The 19,255-nt window shown below is 44.6% G+C and overlaps 1 protein-coding gene across 1 annotated transcript in view; it reads right to left on the minus strand.

Annotated features, from left to right (window-relative positions):
• The window catches only part of MPP4 (MAGUK p55 scaffold protein 4), a 35,890-nt gene extending 17,819 nt beyond the window's left edge, over positions 1-18,071 (minus strand). The window contains exons 1-11 of the mRNA XM_046659422.1: positions 17,993-18,071; positions 17,052-17,173; positions 14,713-14,790; positions 11,942-12,022; positions 10,687-10,818; positions 9,945-10,026; positions 8,686-8,771; positions 7,071-7,142; positions 6,434-6,630; positions 3,459-3,523; positions 1,404-1,421 (exon numbers count right to left, since the gene is read on the minus strand). Coding sequence (XP_046515378.1) covers positions 1,404-1,421; positions 3,459-3,523; positions 6,434-6,630; positions 7,071-7,142; positions 8,686-8,771; positions 9,945-10,026; positions 10,687-10,818; positions 11,942-12,022; positions 14,713-14,790; positions 17,052-17,173; positions 17,993-18,071 — 1,012 coding nt within the window. The remainder of the gene's footprint in view (positions 1-1,403; positions 1,422-3,458; positions 3,524-6,433; positions 6,631-7,070; positions 7,143-8,685; positions 8,772-9,944; positions 10,027-10,686; positions 10,819-11,941; positions 12,023-14,712; positions 14,791-17,051; positions 17,174-17,992) is intronic.
• Positions 18,072-19,255: the final 1,184 nt, after the last annotated feature.

A 19,255-nucleotide genomic window follows, 5' to 3' on the forward strand; every position in this document is an offset into this window, starting at 1 on the left:
CACTAGTTCCTAGGATATACCTATAGGGTTATGGGTTTTTTTAAGGCAAACAAAATCTACAATTGTCATTTCTGTTTTACAGAGGCCAGGGGTGATTCTCCATTAACAGCACGAGTAGCCCTGATTTTTCTAATAGGTACTCTGGGATCTCAGAGAGCCACTGATTTGCTCCCTCAAAATCAACAGTTCCACACGATGGGCTAGGATGAGTGCTACACACTGATCTGTATCCTCCCAAAATTCCTATGTTGAAGCCCCAGCCCCCAGTATGACTGTATTTGGAGATGGGGTCTTTAAGGAGGTAATTAAGATTAAATGAGGTCATAAAGTTGGGGCCCTAATCCAAAAGGACTGGTGGCCTTATAAAAGGAGGAGACATCGGACTGATCTCTCTCTCTCTTCCCCTCCCTTCCTCCTACCCCACATTCACAGAGGAAAGGCGCATGAGCACCCAGAGAAGGCAGCCATCTCCAAGCCAGGAAGAGAAGTCTCCCAGAAACCAACCCTGCCAGAAACTGGATCTTGGACTACCAGCCTCCAGAACCATGAGGAATGAGAACCTACTGTTGAAGCCTCCCAGCCTGTGGTATCTTGTTATGGCAGCACGAGTGGACTAAGACAGGGGGCTTGTTACCCACCAAGACCACATAGACCCAGCCCCCTGCAAAGACCTGCCCGTGCACCCTTCCTCCCTTCCCCTTTCCAGCTTCAGGGATGAAATGTGGGCGGACCAAGGGGACTGCTCTTCTCTCTTCTCCACCTCTCCACAAGCAGACAGACAGCAACTTGCCTTCTAGATTTTGTGAGTGAGTGTGTATATGTTCGAGTGTGTGTGTGTGTGTGTGACATCATGAGGAGTCATCTGGGTGTCTGGACATGGAGAAAGGGAGGGGTAATAACTGGAGGTCCCATTTGCCCTTGGTGCAGGGCCCTTCAGACAGACAGAAACTTCAGTCCGGACTATACTGCTTGCAACTTCTGACAATGTTCATTCTTTCTCTGAACCTCAATCTTTTCATCCATAAAATGTGAACAATAACGATTTCCTTACAGGGTTATTTTTAGACATTGTGCATAAAGCAATTGAAATAAAACAGGAGATCAGTTTCACAACTTCTAACTGAGTTCTTACCCTGTGCCGTGTTAGACTCTGGGCTGCCTATAAATATTGGCTCTCTTTTCTTTTATTCCTCTCAGTGTTAGGACAATTACACTGTGAGTACATTCTTTTGACTGACACATTTTAATAAATTAGTTTATTAGTGACTAGTACACTACTAGATACATAGGAAGAGCTTAATAAATAGCTGAACTGAATTGAATTCAGAAAACCAAAGGAAATTTCTAGGAGACTTTGGAGATGAGTTTTTTTTTTTTTTTTTTTTCCAAATACTATTTCTTACCTTCATCTATAGAAATCGCTGAGTACAGATGAACGATTGAAGCAGGGGGGAAAAAAGAAGAGAAAGAGAGCACAATAGTTTATGCTATAGTTTCCCAGATTAATTTACTTACAGTAAGGAAAGCAAAGTGACAAAATTATTCTCTAGAAATTCAGTGGAGACGTAGTAACAAAACGATAAGGGAATATCCTATAGAAACTGATACATTTATGAGCCTTGTTGGAAATGGGATCTAGTTGCTTCTGGCAAATGCTACTCCCTTCCATCCCAATAAGATCTATAAGGGTCGCGTTCTATTGATTTCTGAATTAATATGCTTAGTTCAGCATATTTGAGGAACTCCAATCTCGAATGGAAGAAAGGAAAGAAAGAAAGAGAAAGAGAGAGAGAAGGGAGGGAGGGCCAGGAAGAGGGATGCCAACTACAAGTGCATCTTCGGGAAATAACTTTTTAATGATCATCTGTAAACTAACATAGGCCTGGAATTTGTCAATAACTCTTTTTTTTCAACAACTCTCCATTAATAAAGTTGCCAATACCTCTTGAGGCAGTAACCTGCTCCTGAGATTATTTTTTGTATGGTAACATTTAAGCAGAGCAGAAAAATACAAAATAACATTCCTTGCAGCATCACATACAACAATTAAAAACAAAAGAAATGACCTAACAGTTTAGAAAATGACTGTGCTCCATCAGAAACATCCCTGGGAGAGGTGACCCTTTAAGAAGGCGGCTCCAACTCTGGGGTTCCTGGACTTAGAGATTTGTGAGGATAATAATAAGGGGCTACAATCTATTTTCAGGATAGACTTTCTTCCGAAAGTCTAATATAAATGGCCCTTAGGCTACATGAGCAAATTAGAAGTCAACCAGTGGTCATACTATTATCAAATACTGATTAGAAGCTTAATTAACATTTCCATGTGCCTTTGATAAATGAAATAGGAAAATGAGTTAAAAAAGTACTTCACTCTGGTTTGGTAAACAAACTTTTCTAAAACACAGGGAAAATAACTACAATATCTCTATGAAGATTATATCATGTTTATCTGATATATAAATGTTTCTGATAAAATGTTAAGTTAAAAAAAAGATAAAACGACGTATCGCAGCTGTTACTAGTAATCACTATATAAAATACGTTTCCACAGCTGGAAGGTAGTGTGAAAGTACTGTCAGTGTGAAGGACTCGTAAGAGTGTTTGCTTTCAAAAATGTCTCTATAGTTGTCATCAGATCTTTTCAAGAGAAAATCATTTTCATCTTAGAGCAGTGAGAAATAAAGTGGGTGAGGACTTGCCACGGCAAATCTGTCGATGCTGTTGTCTGCTTTAGGCCCTTCCAGCCCCTCTCCCTCCTCCTGGCGCCTCACCTCCTTCATGAACTCCTTTGGCAGGAGTGCTTCCCAAGGGCCGTTTTGGAAGGGCCTGACTCAGCAGGTTCCAGTGGGCTCTGCAAGCCACAGCGCCCTTTATGAAGGCAGGAAGCTGGTGACAAGCATTCGCCACCATCGAGCCCTTTCCTAACCATTCCCACACTGCTGTTTGCATAATACTGTCTAGCAAACAAATTACATTCCTTAAGCAGCAATTCAGTCCCAGGTTTATTCATCAAAGGCACACACAGCTGTTAATCAGAGCTTTTGAACAGTGTGACATTTAGCCCCTCTAAACAGAACCCAGATGAAGGGCCGTGCCTGCCGGTAGGTTATAATGTATATGCTAGCTGCAGGGATCTGCGCATGGCACACATACTGCCGTGCCTGCCAGTAGGTTATAATGTATGTGCTAGCTGCAGGGATCTGGAGGGGCTTCAGGATGGGGAACTGTCACTGAAGGTGTCCCCAACACAGGAACAGTTGCATTTTCATAAACTGAAAACTCTTTCAAATCCAAAGGAATGAATGTCTAGTGTAGGATTTCAGACAGCTGCCAGGAGGTTCTATGGGGCAGTGGCAACATTTAAAGATCCTCTCCTGGGCAGGAAGCCAGCCCTGGGAGAGGCAGCAGCCTTCCCGATGATGCACATACTGGGTTTGAGGTTTCGGCACACTCACATATGGTTGACTTGAGGTGGGTGTGAGGCTGGTATGGCTGAGACCACCAGAACTCCCGCTGCTTCCTATGCAAAAAGAAATACACCATGAGAAAAAAAATCAACTCAGGTTAACCCAGGTGAAACAGATCCAGGCCAGAAGGTTTCTTGGAATTCTGCCGCCTTCCACCCAAGTAAAAAGGGAGATTTCTTCTCCAAACACATTGTCAAATACATTCTCCAAATGCACAACCTTTCTTATCATTTGTTCCTGCCTGACAGGATGTTTTCAGAGCAACACCGACTAAGACTGAAAATCTGGCCTCTGACCACCAGTTCAGAGACCACAGGGCTTCAGTAAACGAGCCATGCCCCCTGCCTCTCCCACGCTAGCCTGCTTCAGCTGGTCTCGGAATTTCCACGGCACATTCTGCTTTCCCTCCCACGCCGTTGATGCTCTACACTTTCTTTAGAGCCACAAGAATTTCAACCCTTTCTACTGTCCTGTATTTGTGCACCAATCTGATAAGCCTGTCATTTCTGTGTGCTCCTTGCAAGACCCATACCCGAGCCTCCTCACCACTTTCTGTCCTGAGACCATAAGGGCTAATCTCATTAGGCCTTTATCCCTGTTCTTGTCAGGCCCCAAAGCTCAGGTCATCCCTTCTCCTCTGCCTTTTAATCTCTATGAGGCACCATCCACCCACCCAGGTCTTCTTAAGGTCACTGCTCCCTTTCTTTCTCTTTAGTGAGGAAGACTAGCCCTGAGCTAACACTTGTTGCCAACCTTCCTCTTTTTGCTTGAGGAGGAGTGGCCCTGAGCTAACATCTGTGCCAGTCTTCCTCTATTTTGTATGTGGGACACTGCCACAGCATGATTTGATGAGCAGTGTGTAGGTCTGCACTCAGGATCTGAACCTGGGAAGTCCAGACAGCCAAAGCAGAGCACACAAACTTAGCCACTACGCCACCGGGCCGGCCCCAAACACTGCTCCCTTTCAAGAGGTGGCTGGCTCCTCTCCCACTCCCAGGGGTGTGCTGGAAAACCAGCTCCGGCGGAAGGGCGGCCCTGAGGTGTGGCTTCTGCTGATTTCTCTCGCATCAGTATCCCCCCTCGTGGCTGATTGCAGGCTGCCGCCATGACTCACTGACACGGGATGTGAGATGAGGTGCGCGCAACGGGCTCTGCCAGCTGGGCCAGCGCAGCCTTCCCTCCACTGGCCTGGAGCTGGTCTGTGCACCTGCTTCTCCTGGCCACCCCAGACCACTCTCCATGTTCCCTAGAGGCCCTCACTTTAAATGTCATTCCCCCTGCTCTTCTGGGAGCTGCCCCAGATCATTCCTGCTCACTCTCTTGCCCTCCACACTGTCTTGTACTAATTCTTGATGATTTCATTAGGCGCATGAATGCCCTCCAAACCCCCTAACTGCCTGGTTCCCTCATCTCCTCTCTTCCAAAGACCTTCCCTCATTCTACTTCAGCCACTGCTTCCCACTGACATAATACCCTGGAACTTCTCAGTACCAGTAATGGAAATCTCTCCATAATTTCAATTTACAGCATCCCTTTCTTCTGCCAACACTTCCTATCTTCTCAACCCCAATAATCTGTTGACCCCATTGGGACCTATAATCCATTGATCTTACTTGCTATCCACTGACCCCTACCCCTTACCTCCCTCCTTCAAGAACTTAAATGCCACAGTCCTTCACTGGAATCGCTCCTTGGGCCTTCCCTTGGTTTACTGCCAGGTCCAACTCTGTCTAATCTGGGCCTGCCCCCAGGAAGCTGACCAGAATCACTTCAAATGTATGACCATTAACCTTAAGAGGGCCCTTAATGCTGATCCGACTATATTGACCTAATCCATTTGCTCTCCAGTCCTCATAAAACTTTTCAACTTTCTCCTCTCTCCTTCCCGATCCCTCCATACCCACCCTTACTCTCAGCTTATGACACTGCTTCTTATTTCACTGAGAAAATAAGAGTGGTTGGAAGAGAACTTCCATGCTCTCCCCATATCTCCCATCCTCAACTGTACCCACATACCCTGGATTCCCTGCTGTCACTCCTGCTGTGGGTGAACTGCCGATGATCCTACATAAGGCCAAACTGTCTACTTGTACAATAGATCATATATCCTTCTGCCGGCTCAAGGACATCAAGAACAGCAATTCTCTTCTCTTTCTCCTGAATCACAAAAACTTCCCCTCTCACTGGACCATTCTCACCAGCGTTATTTACCCCATCTAAGGAAGTTCTCTTGCACCGCTGCACTTTCCCCTCTTGCTATTTTTCCATTGCTCTGCTCTGCTTTATGCCAAAATGTCTCAAAGAGTTTTCCATGCTCATTGTCATCCATTTCTTCAAATCCAATTCTACTAAGATTTTGGCCTCACTCCTCCACCGAAGTTGCTTTCATCAAGATCACCAATGATCTGCATTGGGAAACCCAGTGGTCAGTTCCCAGTCCTCTCAGCAGCGGCTGACACAGTTGATCAGGACACTATACTGTCTTGATTTTCATCCTGTCCATTAGTCATTTGTTTTCAATCTCCTTTACTGATTCCTTTTCTTCTTCATGACCTCTTAACATTGGCTGAGCCTTGGACCTCTTTCTATCTTCTTTCTATCTTACTCACTTCGTTGGACCTCAACAGCACAAAGGTGAGGATGGTGGGTTGGGATTCAGTAACTGAGGTTTCAACTCAGCCTTGAAAGATTAGTAGAAGGAGTTAGAACCACCTTTTAAAGTGTAATTCAGTTTCCCCAGTGCTTTACTCTCTTTTCTAGCTGACACGATTATTCTGGTCCCCTTGGCATTTAAGATGCTTAGGGCACATCGACAAGTTGACATTTGGATTTATAAGCCAGTGTGTGTTCATCCATCTGCTTGTCTCTCCTTATCTCCTCTTAACTGCAATAAGAGAAGCCTGAGAAGACATTTTGTTTCCTGATGACTCGGTCCTGAGTTCAGGAGTGACGACTTTTCTTACCTCTTCAGAAGGTGGTTAGACGGGATTAGGCCAGCACAGGTACCAAGGTCTGAGATTTTCCGGGCCTGCCACCAGAGTGCATCATTCTGGTCCACAATCTGGAGGATGTCGCCCTTCTGGAAAGGCAACCCTGCATCCATGCAGGGGATGGCAGGATCCTCCTGGGGCCAGTACTCAGTCATGGCACGAACGTACATCTGACAGGAGATATACAATGGAACCATCAGAGGAGCCCTTACCTATGGCTGTCAAGACTTAAAACCCTTTCTACCACACTTCCACCTCCTGTTCCTACCTCTCCATCCTCACCAAAAAGGAGAATGTCTCTCTTGAACTGAGTCTAAGAGCCATGAAAAAAAGTGACTTTGGGAATAGAATCTTTTAGCTCTGAGAAGTTTTTGCTTAAATGTTCACCCTTCTTGATGTTACTTCTTAACTTCTTGGTACCCCACCTCCTCTTATTGTACTCATTCATTGATTTCCTCTTGTGTCAGCAGTATTTTTCAATATGCAATACAGGATTAAACAAATGTCCAACACATTATAGAGGACAGTGGTATGATACAAAGTATTTAGTCACTGTTACTGTTATCTGAGGACTTACTGTGTGTGATATGAAGCCTCAGTAAATTCTTACCATCTTCTGGCAATTAACAGGAGGATCAGAAACTGGAACCACCTTGAACATGATTGTGCCGCGAGACATGGCCTAGAAAACGCCAGAGGGGGAAGAATGACAAATCACAGAGTTCTCTGGGTCGCTAGGGTTTGACAGATGGAGCCACAGCTCACTGTGTCCAGGTCTAATGGTGACACCCCCAGAGGAACTTCTACAAGTGTTCAACAGCTACATATCACTACCCAGAAAGGAAATTAGAAAGAAATTTAGCTCTGCTCTGCTGCAGGGCTCCAGGGTCACTGGTCTGCTCAAACCCACACTGATGCCGGGTCTCTCCCAGGGACCCTCTATCTGGCTGCCATGAAGACCACCCCACTCAGCAAAGTCTTCTTCCCACAGGCTCTGGGGAAGGAGACAAGCTCTTGGTCCAACTTTGCCTCCTCATACCTCAGTCAGTAATTATTTCCTAAACATCTGTTCCTGCACCAGGCAGCCCGGTCTGATGGGGAAGATGAGGAACTCCCAAGTCTTCTGGGTGGACTGACAGGCTTCCAAGCTAATGGCGGGGATAGGGGGGCCCTCAAATATTTGTAGGACACACAGAAGCTCTTAGCCTGATGGGGGAGGTAAGAACCTCCCTGTCTCATACACTGTGACAGGCATTGGAGATGCAGAGATTAACAAGACCTTGAACTCACTCTCAGGAATTTCACAATCCCACTGTCCTGGCAGCTCCATGGCTGGCACCAAAAGGCTGAGATGGAGGCATGTGTGTCTGTGATTGACAGACTTTAAGCTCCCTTTGCAGTATCTTGTATACCATGCAGAATCTTCAAGCAGTGATGCAAAAATATGTAGGTGCTTAGTATATTCCTTATAATACCACTCCTCATCTCCATCCCTGAGGCACATCTATGAAAACAGAGGGTTCCCTCAGGAACCCAGTATGAGAACCACTAGTCTATATAATATATAGTAATTGAGCTCAGGCCCCGCACTTGGAGTGTGCATGGGGGAGATGGCTGCTTGGCTATTGACAACTGGACTGTGATTCAGGCAATGGTTTGAAGGGTGGGAATGGGGACCTAAGAGACTAAAGGGTCATATAATCAGGTCATAAATCCCCAGATCCAACCACCAAGGACAGTGGCAGGACCAACAAGGATGACTCCCTCCCCACATGCTGCCCTCTGATTTCATCTTTCCTACCCCAAAGCTGCCTCAAGGAAGCTGTTAAATGGATTCCAGCTGCATAAAAATGTTAGGGGAGCAAAGGGTGGTTTGCTCAGGTTCAGAGTCTCCTCTGAAGTCTCACTCTGCCCACCCCAGGCTCAGTTTCCAACAGAGGTGATAAGGGTGCTGAGGGACCCGGGCTGCGGAACTGGCAGTCTTCCCGAGGCTGAAAGAGCAGCTTGGGAAGGGAACGCTCCCAGGAGGCACCAGATCTTCTAGGGGAAAGGGAGGGAGAAGTATGAGGTGAACAGAAACAGACAAGGTCTGGGGGCCTGCAGAAAGGAAGCTACTGAGAGGGAGAAAACCCCCTCATTGCAGTGCACACACTGTGGACCGGGCAGGCCCAGTTCAGCTGTGACACTGCGCTGAGTCATGAAGAAGGCAAAGAGGAGACTGTTACCAGAATGTGGATCACTTGCTCAGGGTCCAGCCCCTCCACTGAAACTCCATTCACTTCCACCAGTTTGTCTCCAGCATATAACAAGCCTGGGCAAACAAGAACACAAACCAAAGAAGGGTACAGAGAAATTGGCAAAAAATAGAGGCACTGTCCCAAAGTCATTTAATAAACTTGCTGACCCAAGCATGCTCTAACATTTTAAAATTTATTGTGAAATAACAGTAATAATGATAAAGCAAACTGGTTTCCTTTTTTCAACTCACACCACCACCAAAGTGCAGACGAATTGCGTTTTCCATCTCTTCACCAACACTGGGTGGTAACTGATGGTGACATTTTTATTTTTGCTAATCTGATATTTTAAAAGGGAACTGGAACACTGGTAAGAAGATAACACTAAAAATAAAGATGTCAGGGCCAGGAGTAAATCATAAAGGAAAAAGGGGGCATTCCTCAAAAGAGAAAATGTGGAGAAATTTGGGGTTAAGATCAAGACTTGAGAAATACGAGGTAAAAGGGTGGAGCTGTCAGAGAGAGGAGACAAGACACAGGATGAGGTCATGGAACAGAAACCAAGGATGATGAAAATTTCAAGAAAGTTGTGGTCAACAACATCAGATGTACTAAAGAAGTAAAAATAAAACTGAGGCCAAAGGAAGGGCCAGTGGGCTTAGCACCAAGGAAATCCTTTGGGTAATTACTCTAAGAATGTTGGGGTAACCCCTGGGCCAGGTTCCAGGGTCATGGGCAGTGAGGACAGGGGGCAGCAGGTACAGAAGTGCTGGATTCAGAAGCACAGCCGGGAAAGGACAGAAATTCGGTTTACTGATAGAAAAGACAAGCAAAGGTATTTCAAGCTGGGGAAGAGCTGGGCCTTTTTGAAAGCAGAGGACCAAGTGAGGAGTTAAAGTTGACAATATAGAGTGAGGCTGATCTGGACTTGAACCCTGACTCAAACTGTGACCTTGAGCTAGTTAGTTACCTAATCTCTTTGAGCTTCAGTTTCCTCATCTGCAAAATGGCAGAACACTCACCTTGTTAGGTTGCCATGAGAATGTAAATATGGTGCCTAGAACGAGAGGGACTCAGGGGACAGGATTTCTCTGGAATATTTAGTCCTTCCTTCTTAGTAACCAAGCAATGGAACTTATTAAAGCCCCAACCTTAGTTAGGAAACAGCGGTTGCCTGGAAAGAAGACTGGACCATCAAGGGTTTCCTATTTTTCTGGTCACACTTGTATCCTGCTGCTCCAGCTTACCACTCCTCTCGACGAGCCCGCCGTGGATGACTCTTGCCACGAGGATGTCCCCTGTCATCTCATGGCGCTTGATGGTAGCTCCCTGGGAAGAGAGTAAACAGAATCTCTCTTTTACCTAACATGAGGTTTTCCTCGTGGCTTCTCTCAACATAGCTCTGGTCTTTCAGATGAGGGCATTCATACCAACCAGGGCCATACCATGCCATCAAAAACGAAAGGCCATTCAACCTTGGCCTACCAAGGTCTCTATCCAACCACACAGACATAAAAGAATATTTAGATCCTTCCAAAGATAAAGAAAGCTCCCACAACTACAACCTAATCAAAGGGACTACTCTTAGAAAATCAAATTAATGCCTTACTTAGCTTACCATTAATAGAGGAAAAAAACTTAGGCAAATACATGGGAATTGAGTGAAATCTATGTCCATGTCAGAGAGCCAAATAATAAAATAAAATATATATCTTATTTTTCACAACTCTTTCAAAAGAGAAAAACACTAAGCAGAAATCTTTCCTAGTGACACATTTCAATATGTAATGTGTTTGAAACCACAGGCAAAAATCATTAAGACGAGTTCAGCCATTATTAACGTGGATTCCCCTCATTTTCTGAATGCCTCAAACTCTGTCTGTGACCACAAACAAGAATATTGCCCAAGTAACTACTAGGCTCACAATTAATTGGTCCACAATTAATCCTGGTATAATTCTAAATGAAAAGATAAAATGATTTCCTTACCAGGGGCTGTTGGTTTTTCACCAAACAAACAATTCTCATTGCTTCCTCACTCTCAGGGATATTGTCTGGCAGTGGGGGGAGAAGGGGTTCAAAATCTTTCTGAGCCACAGTGTCATGGGCACTGAGCAAGGCCTGGGAGCAGAGAAGGAAAAGGAGAACAATGTCACCCAAGGACACACCCATCTAGAAGATGGCGACCAAGAACTATGGAAGACACGTGCCAAAACAACAACCAACCTGTACATGCCAGGCACAGTCCTAAGCAATTTATGTGAATTAACTCAATCTTCACAATAACTCTGGGAGGCAGGTACATTTGCTGTCCACATTTTACAGATGAAGAAACCAGGCACAGAGAGGCCAAGTTTTATGTAATATACCCTTGCATTTCCGCTGAAATGTATTCTGTCACTTTCTGATTTCCTAGAAACCCATGGAATCCGTGGTGCTCCCATAACCATGAACTGCAAAACAACTTTTGTAATGTTTTTCCCAATTAAGGTAGAATGCGGGGCAGTAATCAAAACATGTCGCTGGTTCAGTTTGCCAGTGACTCCCAAGGGCCTATGTGGAAGAGAATGAGGAAAAGCAGTTCCCTGAGGTAGGGTGTGATCCAAGAGTTCTTTCTAATGGCCACCATGTTAAATTTTCACCTCATGGAGTGGGGAAGTTGTCATTCTATAGCCCTGCCTGAGACTGGTGGACAGAACTTTGTTGGAACTCAGAGAAAATTCTCTAGGGTTCAATCTTGTGAACTAAAATTTTTGACTCATAAATTCCATTGCTCCAAATGCAGACTTTCTCTTAAATTTCTAATTTATTGATAAACTGATCTCAAACTCTGCAGGTACCATGAGGTAGGTTTCTGTTCTGCAATCAAATGCTCTTCATACACCCCTCATGGAGTCAATCATCATTATACAGTATTTCCCAAATACCTTCACACACTTTACCCAAAACTTAAAATATCTGCAAGTTGGAAAGGAAGTATGCTACCCCGATTGCCCCCCAGAACTTTAGAGGGACAGTGGCTTTGCAGGGGGAACTGACACCATGGACAGTTGTAGATGCCGCCTCATAAATACGGCAAGCTTGGCTCCATGCGGATGACATTGAGCTAGTCACTTCTGAGCCCCACATCTTTAAGTACAATAATAAAACATCTGTTCAGAGAGCACATTTTCTATCACATTCCTCTCTTCTTCCCAACTTTGTCTATGGGCCAGATATCTTGTCTATTTTAGCAAGCACTTGCCTTAAAGTGTGGAGCCCTGAGGATTTGTCTCAGCTCTTTGATGTCAGGAGAATTAGGAGTTTCACGTAATATCTCCATTACCTGGTTGGTGGAAAAGCATATGTTGTGAAATGTTTAAAAATCTTCATCACCTAGTTAACCTCACCCAGGCTGGATAACAGATATACTGACTAGCATGATATTGACCTAAGAAAGCTGTTATTGAAGGCTTCTTTTTCATCTTTAAAGTCAGGGCCTGGGGTCCTTCCTTATTCACTAAACTTTACTACAGCAGGTAGAACCCAAGATTTGGGGTAGATCCAAACCCCTGTGCCCCAGTCTCGGCACATCACAGGCATGGAAGAAGAGCTAGCATCACTTTGTAACATCACATGCACCAAGGCAACTCCCCTCCAGTGGCTCTACGACAGCTATTTGCTGATATGAATCTTGACGGGTGGGTTACAGGATCTGAGTTCTCCAGGTACAGGCTCACATACCTCAAGAACTCAGGTAGCTTAATCCCATGGGATGTTCCATTCTTCAACTGGAAAAATGGGAATAGTAGTTTATATTTTAGGGCTTTTTATTTGATTAGTAATTTTAATGGTTTTTTTTTTTTTTTGAGGAAGATTAGCCCTGAGCTAACTGCTGCCACAATCCTCCTCTTTTTGCTGAGGAAGACTGGCCCTGAGCTAAGATCCGTGCCCATTTTCCTCTACTTTATATGTGGGATGCCTGCCACAGCATGGCTTGACAAGCAGTGCTTAGGTCTGCACCCGGGATCTGAAATGACAAACCCCAGGCTGCCGAAGCAGAATGTGCGAACTCAACCGTTGCGCCACCAGGCCGGCCCCTAGTAATTTTAATGTTTGTTGCAATAAAAAAGTGCTAAACAGAATAAATTCTGACCTCTTTGATGTGGTTTAGGTGTAAACCTGCTTCCTGACAGGCCATAAGACCTTTAATCACTCCATGAATCTTCAGCAGTTGAGCATCTCTACCTATGGCCAAGTGAAAACCAGCAGTTTGCTAAGCTTTACGTCCATTCGCTAGGATTACAACTGAATAAAATACCATGTGTGTGTTTTCCTTTGGACAACTGAGAACAACTTGAGTTGTTGATTACTGGAATTGAGGGTACACTTTTTCTTCTTTTTTTCTATTCATTTTAATATGGTTTGGGCAAAAAATAATAAAAAGGATTACATTTATTTGTCCATTCAACAAATATTTGTTGAACATCTACCATGTGCCAGGCACTGTTGTAAGTGATGCAAATACAGCAGTGAACTGTCAGACAAAAGTCCCGGTTCTCATGGACTTTATGTTCTCGTGAGGAGATACCGACCACAAATAAAATACATAAGTACATAAAAGAAACAGTTGTATTTGATGGTGAGGAGAGTTTAAAAAAAATAAAGCAGCGAAGGTAGACAGTGAGTGCTATGGACTGTAGTCTTAGATGGGGTGACAGAGAAAGCCTCAGTGAGAAGGTGACATTTTGAGAGGAGACAGAAGGAGACGAGGAAGCAAATCACATGGATATAAGGGCAAAAGTGTTCCTGACATAGAACAGAATGAGGACAAGGGCTGCTGCAGGAGCACGTCCAGTTCAAACAACCCCAGGGGTTCATCTGGCTGGAGCAGAGTGAACAAGGGGACAGCAGAGAGTGGACGTCAGAAAGGTGGTGGGGGCTACGTTATGTTTGGTACTGTAAGAACTTTGATGTTTACCCTGAGATGGGAAGTCATTGACCGGGTCTGAGCAGAGAAGTGACATGACTTGACTAGCCTTTAAAGGGTATCTCTTGGGGCCAGCCCAGGGGCATGGTGGTTAAGTTCACGTACTCCACTTCACTAGCCCAGGGTTTGTGGGTTTGGATCCCAGGCACGAACCTACACACCACTCATCAAGCCATGCTGAAGTGGCATCCCACATACAAAATAGAGGAAGATTGGCACAGATGTTAGCCCAGGGACAATCTTTCTCAAGCAAAAAGAGGATGATTGGCAACAGATATTAGCTTGGGGCCAATCTTCCTCAACAACAAAAAAAAAGAGGGGGGAATCTCTTCAGCTGCTGTGCTGGGAATAGACTACAGAGGACTAGAGAAGAAGGAGGCCAGGCAGGAGGCTACACTGCAGTCGTCTATCTAAGAGATGACGATGCTTACGTCAGGTGGCAAAGTGGAGGTGGGGAGATTCTGGACATATTTTGAAACTAGAGCTGACAGATTGGGTGTAAGGTATGAGAGAAAGAGAAAATCAAAGACAACCCCAAAGACTTTGGGCATGAGCACTACAAGAACAAAGATGTCATCACCAAGACAGAAAATGTTGGGAGAGGAGTGGCTTTGGGGGTGGGGAGATCAGGAGCCCCGTCTAGGACAGGGTAAGTTTGAGGGGCCCATTGAACATCATATAAATAAGATGGGGAGGAGGCAGTTGGGTATGAGGGTCTGGAGTCCAGGGAAAGAGCCCAGCTGGAGATATGAATTTGGGAATCATGAGTATAACATCACCCTGTTTACTCAGGGTTCATTGAATCCAAGGTTTAGAGAAAAAAGGAAAAATATGCTAAACATGTTATTTCTGTTCATTTCTTTTAATTTGGGAAGACAGCAGGCCAATTTTCTTCTTTCCATTAAAGCTCAATGAGAAACACTTATTAGATGCATAATCCTCAATCAAACATCTCCGTTAAAGCCTTAATTCGTTTACACGAGCACTATGAGTGGAACGGTGCCACGTTAAAGCTCTCCTCTTCTGCGGACTGACAGTCATCTTACCTCACAGGATACGGCCTGCGCGCGGGGCATGGTGGGTGCAGGCTTCCTTTCTTTGAATTCCTGGAGGCAGTCATACACCTGCAGAAGGGCCGGGTGGGAATGGCATCGTGATGACATGACTGTATCATTTTGGATTTAAGGCTCTCCATGGGAAGAAACGCCCCGGACAACGGCACAAGCAGCCAAGTAGCACATGTGTGGTGGTCTTAGTAAGGTGTCAAAGAGAAATGCACTCAAGTTTGGTGGTCCTAATCCTTCAAAGGCTTGAGTACTGGTTGCCACTAGGAATTGATTTTCCCCAACCAATACAGTGACCAAAAAAAAATTGAAACTTCCACTCTTGGTAAACTAAGCAAGAGTGGGGTTTCCAGCATTGAGACCAATAGGGGTCTGGGGCCAGAGACTGGTAAGAACCTCTGCACTGGGCAGCTGCTCAGGGCCTGAGCCACATGGACCTGAAGGGGAGGCCGGGCACGAGATATTGCTTGTTTGTACCCTGCTCTTATCTTTTGTTTGCTTTTCCTCCCTTAATTCCCCAGTAAAATTTCATTTATAAAGATTCCAACTTCGTCTCTGCTGACCTGTGGGAATTTTTTTCCACACCAGGATCTAGAGTTGGACTGAGCACACCAAAGCCTGCCCAGCTCCACGGTGCAGCCGCAGTCTTATTTTAGGAATCTAGTTTCTCTTACAGATGGAGAAATGAGGTCCACGAGGCCAGCTCAGCCCAGCTCTCCTCCATCAGACGTGGGATGACGGTGCTTCCCTGCTCTACCTCGGTGCCAGCGCTCAAGTTTACCTGGGTGTGATGAAGGCTGACGGATCGAGACAGGGAGCACAAAGCACAACCAGCCTACCAGTGGTGAGCAAAGGTCACGACTTCAGTGACCTTGAAACTCCTATTTCAGCTAATCCCAGGAGGAAAAAGTGCCTAGTAGAAATCAGGTAGTTTTTTCTCCCCCCAGCTTTATTGAGATATAATTGACAGATAACACTGTGTAAACTTAAGGTGTACAGCTTATTGATTTGATATACGTACATACTGCAAAACGATTACCACAATAAGGTTAGTTAACACCTCCATCACCTCGCGCAATTACCATTTTATGTGTGTATGTTGTCACAACAATTAAGATCAACTCTCTTAGCAACTTTCAAGTACACAACACATGATTGTTAAATATAGTCCCCACACTGTACGTTAGATCCACAGAACTTACTTATCTTATAATTGAAAGTCTGTACCCTTTGACCAACATCTCTACATTTCCCCCAGCCTGTGGCAACCACCCTTCTACTCTCTGCTTCTATAAGCAACTCATTTTTAGATTCCACATACAAGTGGGATCATACTTGAGATCAATAATACAAAAAAAAAGAATACAAAGAAAGTATTTGTCTTTCTCTGTCTGACTTATTTCACTTAGCATAATGCCCTCAAGGTCCATCCATGTTGTCACAAAAGGGGAGATTTCCTTCTTTTTTAAGGCTGAATAATATTCCATTATATATCCCACTTCTGGGTATATGTCCAAAGGAAATGAAATCAGTATCTCAAAGAGATACCTGCATCGCATTTTCAATGCACATTATTCACAAAAGCCAAGACATGGAAAAAAACCCGTGTTCAACAACGGATGAATGGAAAAGAAATCAGGTGTTTTAAAACAAGTGCTACGAGGAGTACTTCCTTGCTCATGCTAAAGATGATGCCACTTTTCTCCTATCTTAAAGAATATAACATTAGCATGTGTCACAAGGCTGACCACACTTTACACTTAAGTGAAGGAAACACCCACATCCCAGAAAATAACTTCAAAACGATCTTTCTTGACAATAACATTTGCTCGGAAGAACAAAATTAGTCAGATAGTAGATGCTACTGTATAGTGCATAAAATTTTAGCTGAATTTAAAAAAAGAAGAAATCCCCAGTGTAAGAAAAACTCAAGATACCTAAACAGAACTGTAAATATCTCATTTCCTGGTTTTAAATAACAAAGAGGAATAATTTTGTAACAGCATTTTTATTTATCCTGAGTTGTCCTCAAGCACAAAGGGTTGTAGATGGCTGCTAAGGGTGATGGTGACAGCCATTTGTGGTCCCAGGGACCTCTGGAGGAAAAGGAGTTGGTGGAGAAGAAAGGAGCTGCCATAGTCTTTTCCACCTAAGTTAATTCCTTCCTCAGCTAAGAGGCTTGTGTAGCTCTTTTCTGAGGATTGCCTTCTAAAAACTTTTTCCAAGTTGAAGTCTCTTGCCAACTGACAAATGTGACACTGTTGGACAAGCAGATTCTGCCTCCACAGTGAGCAAGGACTTCTAAGCCACAGAGTGCTCACCTTCAGCAGAGCCTGCAGCCACGGGGAGTTGAGGAGGTCGTACAGGAGACACACGCCATTCACGTCCCGGCTGTAGAACAGATTCAGCTCTTGCAGCACATGCCTCAGGATTTGGGAGAGACCTGGGAAAGGGAGAGGGCAGAGATGGTGGAAAGAAAGGTAGGTGTCAATATGAAAGACAGCTCAGCTGGGACGTGCCTCAGGGGAGCCTGAGCAGAGGAGGGACGCTGGATGTAAGGCCGAAAGATCTGCCTTTAAGCCCTATTCTATCACTTACCACGTGAGCTTCAGAAAGTCACCCAACTGTCTGAGACCCAGCTTCCGGTGGCATAGTGAGAACATGCTAGCTTTCCCATGGGGTTGTTGCCAACATGAGATGAAATAATTGCTCACAGTACACAGATGGAAGACTTTGTGAGAGCAATATTGCTTTCCCCTCACCAATCTTACTAGCTTCTGGTTTATTCCAAAATTACCTAGGCATTTTCTGGATCCTCCCTCTCTAATTCAAGCATAGAGTCATGTGTCTTTCCCTTTTCTGAAAATTCTTATTGAAAAATTCCAATTCTCAATAGGTTTTTAATACAAATCTCACGATTCCACTGACGAAAGGGACTGAACAATTTTAGTGAATCCTTGATGTTTTTACAAATGCTTTCAAAGAAATTCTATCTGTTGTAGTGATATTCTGAATGTGAACAATTTGTGAAGTTCTACATTTAAATAAAACACCGTGGGGTAGTGAAAAAAGAGGTTCTGAATCCACTGTGTCAATTTCTTTCCTTCCTCCTTTGAAAGTTGCTCAGACTTAAAGCCAATAGACGTGGTAGGACAAGCTACTGAAAGGAATCACAACACGCCTATCAGAATTTCTACCCCTAAATTTAGAGTGATAGTATAAGGCCCTTCTGGTCTAGAAAACGAACCCCGGCACCACATACCATTCTTCGGATTGGTTGCCATAGAAAGTGTCTTGTCCTCCTTGTCTGGCAGATCTGCTCCTCTGTCTGACTGTATCATCCTCCCTGCCCGAGCTTCCAGAAGGAATTCAGAACTAGGGAGCAGATCAACACACAGCTCACTGAACCACGCTAGAAGGCACTTTATCTTCAACAGCATTTACTGAACAAGTCAGGCACTCGCTGCACAATGGGATCCGCGTCAATGACACAGTCCTGCCCTGTGGTGCTTCCTCTCTAAACTAACCATACCGGCTGTGAAAGAGAAAACCACTATTTCACAAAACACTCTTCCTACTCCCCTCCTGTTTTAACGAGTGACAAGAAATGTTACTTTTGTTTATTTTTCATCTCTTTGCCTCACTGATTTTACCACTGTCCGGAGCACAGAAGAGCCTCCCCTGGCCTGCCCCACTCCGCCCCGTTCCCACTCGCCGTACCCATACTTCTTCATGGCACCGATCACAACTGCAAGACTTACGGGTGACTACTGAGGCGTCCTCTCAGAGTTTATTTTCTACATTGTCTTAGGAAGGTTTAGTTTCAAGAAACAGAAACCCCAAGTAATAGTGGCTTAACAGGGCAGAAGCTCGTATCTTGCTCCTGTAAAGTCCAGAGGCAGTGAAAACCCAGGGCTGGTCGGGCAGCCTTGCTGCATGAAGTCCTCAGAGAACAGGCTCCTTCCAGCTCACTGCTCCACCACCCGGGCGTGGTGTGCTTCTCATCTTCCTGCTCCAAGATGGTGGCTGGAGCCCCTGCCAGCACTTCTACATTTCAGCCAGCAGGATGGGGATGAAGAAAATGAGGGCAAAGGGAACATGCCCAGTGCTCTTTGAGGAGGTTTCACAGAAGTTATCCTACAGAACGAGAAAACACCTCATGCCCTGCATAACTTTCAAGTGCTCTGCTAGGCTTTCATGTTGCCAGAAAAAGAAAAAAACCTTATAATTATCTGAGTCTAGAACACATTTTTTTTTTTACATTAAACACAAAGCATTTTTGCAGTTTTAATATACATTGAACTTTCTGGAATGCTACTACCATAATCAAAGAATGAATTACTTTGTTTTGCTTGCTAAAGTTGTTCACCATTTCAGAAAGCCATGTCATTAATGGTAATGCTGCTCATGGTAACTAGAGTGCTGCTACCACACTCCACCATCAAGCTGTACCTGTGTCTGCATCCAAGGCTGCTGCACCCTGTTGGATTACTTTATGGGTGCAAACATGTGTTACTTCATCATA

Source organism: Equus quagga, chromosome 4, assembly GCF_021613505.1.
Source record: "Equus quagga isolate Etosha38 chromosome 4, UCLA_HA_Equagga_1.0, whole genome shotgun sequence".
NCBI classification, from domain to species: Eukaryota; Metazoa; Chordata; class Mammalia; order Perissodactyla; family Equidae; genus Equus; species Equus quagga.